Source organism: Channa argus, chromosome 14, assembly GCF_033026475.1.
Source record: "Channa argus isolate prfri chromosome 14, Channa argus male v1.0, whole genome shotgun sequence".
Taxonomy (NCBI): Eukaryota; Metazoa; Chordata; class Actinopteri; order Anabantiformes; family Channidae; genus Channa; species Channa argus.
Genome location: NC_090210.1, coordinates 16,033,739 through 16,041,499, shown reverse-complemented (window position 1 = coordinate 16,041,499; position 7,761 = coordinate 16,033,739). Strand labels below are relative to the sequence as shown.

Genomic DNA, 7,761 nt, shown 5'->3' with positions numbered 1-7,761 from the left:
CCTCTCACCCTTCCCATAGACTGTTCAACCTCCTGCCCTCCTGCCATGACATGACAGATGCCTGGCTAACACCATTAGTGAAGCATGGAGGTGGAAACGTGATGGTCTGGGGATGTTTTGGAATGGGAGATCTACATCATGTGCGAGGCATCCTCAATCTGCATGCATACCACATCATACTGGAAAGCATGCTAATCCTTCTGGGCAATGACTGACTGGGAATAATTAAATTTTGTTAGACACTGACCTCAAGCATTCTTCCTAGTTGTGAAAGAATTATCTGGAGAAGAAAGCAGCTGCTACAATACTCTTAATGGTGGCTTGCCCAGCTCTGTTACCAGATCTGTACCCCATTAAGCTGGTTTGGGAGAAGTTTGATCAGAACACAACACCTCCCAAAAAGCAAAACAGACCTTTGGGAAGTTCTGCAGAAGGCCTGGGAGGTGTGTGTTTTTTTCTTGCCAGTGTACATACTAAAATATGTACAAGATGGCAGCTTGGGTGGCCGCCTCGGCCGAACGGTCTAGGACTTTGTATGTTTATGTATGTATTTTCTGTGTATTAGGTCACTGTAACCCAAATACATACACCAGAGATGATCGGCTTAATATCAGACAATTCAATCCACATAACATTTCAGCAGTCTTCATACATCAAGACACATATTTCTTGGTTAGGGGAGCAACAGCTGCTATGGATCTTGTGGAGACGCAGACAAGTGAAGTGCATTGATGCGCTTGTAAAACTGCGGCAGAGTGGATTTCCCACTGCGCTCCCATTAGTTCACCTGGCTAATCTCCGCTCCCTGTTCAATAAAATGGAATTGCTGCTTCTTCTGAATAGAACAAATATGGACTTTGCACATTCTGCTATTCTCTGCTTCACTGAAACCTGGTTGAGTGCATCCATCCTGGATAATGCACAGCAGCTGCCAGGCTTTCACCCGCACAGAGCAGACTGTGTAACAGAACTATCTGGGTCTGAATTCAATGTAGTGCAGGTTTGAAAGACACAGCCCAACATCCTCCACCTGCATTAGCTCAGAGATTACTACTACCTCAAGACACACAAGGTGAACTCCCTCCCCCGTTACGTTTGTCAAACGTTATTTGTCATTTTCATATTGTCTGTATTGTTACTCCGACCAAAGCAAATTCCTTTTATGTGTTAGCATACTCGGCCAATAAATCTGATTCTGATTCTGATTCCGATAGCATACTTTGGGACATTCAATTATAATGTGTTTGTCTATCTGGGTGACATTCAGAAGCATTATGGTAATGTTTGATTTTCTCTAATAACCCCCGGAAGCATGTCCCCCATATCTAGCCTGTCCTCTAGTGCCTACTCAAAGACCAGCTGTATGTTAAGAAAGAAAAATGTGAGTTCTGTACATTCTGTGTATTTCAAGTACTTTATCATTAAAACTGCTAACATCCAGAACGACCCCGCAAAAAAAAAATGACCGATTGGCCCCATTGTAGTCCTAAAAACAATAGCCTTTTCAAAACATGAAACACAGTGCTATGCGCAGTGCTACCTTGTTTAATAAGAGCAGTGATAGTTGGAAACCAAGCAGGACTGCAGCCCTGGAGGAGCATAGGTTGTCCACTCCTGATCTACAGAGTTATTAACCAGTACATAAAAAGATCTACTTTATGTGTTTACTTTTGTGTTCCAAACCCCAGATCTGTTTACCCAATGAGCAGAAAAAGGTTCAGCTTGTTGCTACATGACACTTTTACATGTGACTGGAGGAGCCTGGGATGAAACTACAAACAGAAAATCTAAAATAATACCACACACAAATAATACTGGAAATGTAGTTTTACAGTAAATATCAAATACAACTAATATGGGAGCCAACAAGGTCAGAGCTGACTCTCTGTTAAAGTGCTTTAATTTGAAGAACTAACTGTCTGAAAGTCATATTCATGGACTGATCCTGCTTTCTGAGCACAGCCAAGTCACAGTGACTGCAACATGCTAGTATGTAGTATGCTCTATAGGTTATACATACAGGGTAAAATTAACTGAAAAACTCCAGTAATTTCTTATCATATGCAAGAGCCCACGAAAGATACTGTAACACTACAGATTTCCTTCAGCAAAAACAGCATCCTCTGGCTGTGTTTGATGAGTCAGTAATAAACAAATCTGCTGATGCCGCCCCTAAACGCCCCAGTGACAGGCATCGGTGGGCAAAATGTGTGTAAAAGCATCACTTCATGATCAAAACCCTGAGTTAATTTAGTGAAGTTCTGGAGAAGGTGACTGTCAGGGAGAGAGAGGAAGTTGTCAGCTGAAACCTTGACCACTGTTTGCATCTTGCTGTTAGTTGGTATTTCCAGTCCTTTAAACACCAACTAACTTTGGGTGCAGGACAGAGAGGGGGTGGGCAGGAAAGAATCATAAAAGGAGATTCAGTAAAGAACAGAATGGCTGAATGAGTATATGTTTGTGTGTGTGTGTGTGTGTGTGTGTGTGTGTGTGTGTGTGTGTGTGTGTGTGTGTGTGTGTGTGTGTGTTTGTGAGTGAGTGAGTGAGTGTCTGTGTTTGTCATATCACATTCTGTGCACCACTGCGTTTTCTTGCCATTTATATTTTTATTGGTCAGGCAGGGGTAATTTGATCTCATGTTCAGTGTTCCATTACAACAAATTATGCAATTGGATTCATTTGTAACTGTAAAAGTACTCTACATCTATTTTTTTTCAATGAGGGAATTCCACTGAGGGACGACATTTACTTGTTTGGACTATGACGCTTTCATGATGTGATTACAGGCCACTGGGTTACACGATTCCTTATTCCAAAACAATTTGCCATATGGTTTTACAGCAGTCTGAAGAAAGCTATTCAACTTTGCTAGATCTCCCAGTAAAACTTTGGCAAATCGTGCATTTTTGAATGAAGAAACATATCAGCCACTGGAGCAGTGTGTCTGGCTGAGGTGTTTGTAATTGTTTTGGACAACAGCAGCATTCACAGAGCACAAACCAATGACAGAATCAAGGCTGTAAACTGACGGATCATTAAGAACAGAGACTATTTATTGTTGGTTTTAGTGTCTTAATGAGGATTGTTAGAAAGAAAAAGACTAAATGTCTCCTTTAAAATGGCTTAGACTCCAAAGTGTGCAAAAGTGAGTGAACCAGTAGTTCTACTACTACAAGTTTCAGAACAACACTTACTATACATTTCATTCAGATACATTGAACGTGAAAGTGGGGGAAAAGGGGGAAAACACACAAGACACATCCAAAATGCAAAATGGAAGATCTGAGATGAATGATACTTCTATTTATACAGAAATAGGGGCGATAATATGACAGTGTGTACTGTATGACAACAGCAAAAGCGTCATGCGTCCCATACTTTTGCAAATAAATACGTGTAGAATAATAAATATGGACTACATGTAGTCTGTAAATAAATGCAGAAACAATTACATGAGGACATTTAGAAATTTTACATTTATTTCATTTGGCAATTTCAGAGCTTTGTTTATTATTTTGTTTATTTTATTTATTTATTTATTTATTTTGTGACATCTCTTACCATAAACTCCATGTTAGCAGCAGGTGGGAAAACCCTGGCTCTGACTTGGTTGTGATAATCCAGGATGGCCACCATGTCCTCCTGCGTGATGAACCGTTTCCTCCGCGCTCTGTGGACCCCGGACGACGAGCCGGCTTTAATAACAGGAGTGGAACCGAAGACGGCCAGTTCTTGCAGCTGCTGAGATCCCGTTGAGTTAACGACGCGCCCGTCAACTCCGCACAGCAGCGCTGTGCAAGACAGAAAACAAAAGACTCTCATAACTACCAAAAGCACCACAAACTAAAACGTGCTGGTCCTGTTTCTCCTTCCTCCCTACTCGATCCAACAGCTGCGGTGAAGCTGCAGAGGCTCTTTAATCCGGTAAGGAGCGCAGTAATCTTGCCGGGCTCGGAACACCCCCAGTGTCTTTCAAAATAAAACAAAGTGCCCAGAGGTTAACTCGCTTCAGGGTGAGGTGTTAATAAATTATCATTTATAACCCATATGCTGAATATTTTCGGGTATGACAAATGAGAAAAAGTTGTATGCACTTGTATCAGCCAAGCAGTAGAAAGTGTTCAAACTAGGAATCACAGTTTTTAGTGAATAGCTGTGGAAACTGAAGCTCAGGGTGCATTGCGTTGCAGCCAAGCATAGTTGTGTTAAATGTTGTTTCTTCACGGTGTATCCTTGTATGAGGCCAAAAAGGAGCATGTGGCAGGTCCCACAGAGTTGCAGCTGGAGAGAGAGTCTGTTATGGCCAAGAACTCCTCCCCAAGAGCACACTGTGAACGATGAGCAAGGCAGAGAAAGTGTTCATCTCAGCCAAAATTCAACATTAAAATGTCACATGTAACCTAAAGACTATTGCTTTCACAGCTGGATCTGAAAATAAATGTGTAATGAATTAATAGCTCTGGGTAATGTAATGTTGTGATGAAAAGCGATCAGCATGGGAAACTTGGTTGACAGGTCAGGGAACACAGAGCATAAAAGCTACCCATACTGACTGCTGTCCAGCACAGCATTACTCCCACTAGGTGGTATTAATGTTGGTGGCTGATTGCTGTCATGTGCTCACTACTGTACATTTTTTAATTTCTCATGAACACCGAACATTATTATAAATAGACTGCATAACCCCATGTTTAAACTATTGTAAGACTGGGGGTACATGTCTTTGTTTTGATTATTTTTGGTATGAAAAGATTTGTCCACTGTGCTGTTATTCTGCATTGCAGTATGTACATTGTATGCACAAAAAAATCAACCTGGGGTTACAACTGTGAAGTCTTTGACTTGTGGGAAAAGGCCTTTTTCTTCTTTCTGTAAATAAATTCTGTAACTTCCAGCAAACACTGGTTGATTGGTGTCTATTTGGCAAAAATGATCAGTAAAATGGCCTTGAGCACACATCTCGTCAGATTACAATAAAGGTTAGACATTATCTGATTGTTAATTATAATTAATAATTTATAAAGCTTAGACATTACCCTTTTTCTGTTATTATGTAGTCTCGTGGTCAAAGTTATTTTCACATTTATGCATTATAGCTACTTGCTGGGAACTTGTCTCTCAATCAACAAGTGTCTTTAGACCAGCAGAATAAATTGGTATGTTAAAAGACTGTTTAAAAGTTCCTCATTAGAGCTTGAATGTAACATGTAAAATGTCACACAACTTGCACCAGCCGGTGATATTATTGTTGTGGCTGATCTATGTATTTATAAGATAACAACACGACAGATTGCTCTAAGAGCTTCAGTTCAATTATTCAGTTATTGTTCAGAGCCTTCATTTTCCAGCTTTTTCCAAGCTGGTGTGAACAGCAGTCCAGAGACAGTCCAAACTGACAGTGTTTTTTTTATTTTTATTTACTTAGCCAGAAAGCAGTAGTATAATGCTTTGATTCTTTGTGACAGCAGCCCATGTTGGATTTCATGTGTAACACTACATTGTTAATCACCATAGAATATGTTTTAATAAGTCAATAGCATAAAGGATGATGTGATCAACATGATCTGTATGATGATACGTTCACAGCTACTACAATAACGGAGAGGAAAGGGTGGAAGAGACTCGTCCAAACCACTGATTTTTCCTTTGGTGCAACGTTGTTTTGTGGTCATCATGGGATGACTTCATGTGTTGGATAGTGCTGATGCTTGATTGTAAATTATTAAACATTCAGCATTTTGACTGGCTTACAGCAGTAAGCCTTTACAGGTGCTTCACAGAGAGGTACTTAATGCCTGACAAACTGTTGTCTTTTGATTGCTAGTTGATCTTTTCTCCTTTGTGTGTGCGTGTGCGTGTGTGTGTGTGTGTGTGTGTGTGTGTGTGTGTGTGTGTGTGTGTGTGTGTGTGTGTGTGTGTGTGTGTGTGCAGTGCGGGGAGAGCATAGAGCCTTTACTACCATATAAAGACAAGCTCAGATTTAGTCAGAAGCCAGGTTTCTCACATATGTCTGTATTAAAGTTCTGGGTTTTTTTGTGTGTGTTTCTCTATGTGTGCATGTGTGTTTTACTCCAAAAATCTGTTCCTAGAAAACTAAATCATAGCAACTGTAATACAAACAAACCTCTGTGCCAAATTTGACTTTGGCAAGATGCACAAGGTTAACAGTATGAGTGCTTTCATACAAATGTAGAGAGTAGTAGATTAAAATCATCGTTTGAAATAAAACCAAAAGTGTTGAGATTTCTTCCATGAGTTCATGAAAGCAGTAATCCAGTCTTAAAGAACAACGGAAAGGTTATTTATTATACTTGCTTTTTACTAATATGGATTAAAATCATTAAACACCAATGATCTTTTTTAGTGGTGATCATCGCAAATAAAGGTTGACAATTGGAGCCATAATCAGTATTCAGCCTTCTGAAGCTTAATAACAAGTTACTAAATTCACCTATTTCCAGTTACATCAGCTCTCAGTAAAAGCTTCAGAAGCAGAAAAGACCTAGGGACAGAGTTTAACTTTAGGCTACGCAACCAGCTGTAGGTCACAGCATATTGATAATGTAAAAAAAACTGCATTGTTTTTACCTGCTGTACTTGGGGTCATTGTTGTGTTGGAAGACCAAATTTTAACCATTTCGCTGATAGGTTGAGATTGTGCTGAAGAATCCTGAGGTGATCCACCAGTTGCTCCAATTGCAGCAAAACAGTCTGTTTTGTTTAACGGTAGCTACAATGTTTGTGGGTTTAAATGCCTCAATTTTACTGCTCCAAACATACATCTGGTAGCTGTGGCCAAACAACTCAATCTCTGTCTCAAACGTTTCCACCAGAAGCTTTTTCTTTGTCCATGTGGTCAGCTAAAAGCTTTCATTAAACTTTAAGATGTTAGTTTTGGAGCAGAGGCTTCTTTCTGGTACAGTAGCTTTTCAGTCCATGGCAATTTCCGTCTCAATTTCTCTAGGAACATAAATGGTATAGGACAATAGGTTTCCACAATCTTTTAATGGATTGCAGCTACATGCATTCTTTGTTTGAAGAAAACATTATTCCTTGCCAGAAACTAGCAATAATTCTACTCTACTACTGTTTATAATTGAGGTCAACGTGGGTAGCGGAGTTGTGCTGGAGTGCATTAAAATAAGAGGTGGTTCTAATGTTTTGGCCGCCCTTTTTAAAATGAACGAGGCTTTCTGACAATTTCAACTTAAAACTAAGAAATATTAACGTCGTAAAAGTCAAACTCATGGCAGAGCCACTGTATTGGATTGCAATAAATTGCAAAGATGGTCATAATGTTATGCTTGATCAGTGTTTATTCAAGTCAAATGAGCTGAAACAATTCTATAGAGAGCTTGGAAAAGGATATTCTAGTAACAACTAATTTATTAGCAACTATTAATTGCTGTTTCTGTGCCCTTTATCTTACCTCCCTGAGTACAGTGATCCATTTTAATGAGCAGTTACTAATTAGTTATGTACAGTCCAGTACATAGTCATGTATGTACTGAACCTACTGGTTTGAGTCCAGCTGCAGACTTAGGTTGCATGTCATTGTCATATTCTCTTTCTCACAGCCTCATGTTTCATGTCTGCTCTCTAAGAAAGACCCACAATGTTAAATAAAACAATCATACATACTAACATTCAAGTCACATTCTAGTCCTTCTCTCTTTAGTTAATCATTCCTGATAAAATCCTCACTGTTTTGCCTACTGTAATTCACATATAAAGATGTATTATTCTTTGACTGTGCAGATG

At 39.6% G+C, this 7,761-nt stretch overlaps 1 protein-coding gene across 1 annotated transcript in view; it reads right to left on the bottom strand.

Moving 5' to 3' along the window:
* LOC137098094 (peptidase inhibitor 15-like) overlaps window positions 1-4,234 on the bottom strand; it is an 11,736-nt gene extending 7,502 nt beyond the window's left edge. Inside the window, exon 1 of the mRNA XM_067473918.1 lies at window positions 3,562-4,234. Within this exon, the coding sequence (XP_067330019.1) occupies window positions 3,562-3,822 (261 nt within the window). The 5' untranslated portion in view covers window positions 3,823-4,234. The remainder of the gene's footprint in view (window positions 1-3,561) is intronic.
* Between the last annotated feature and the right edge of the window lie 3,527 nt (window positions 4,235-7,761).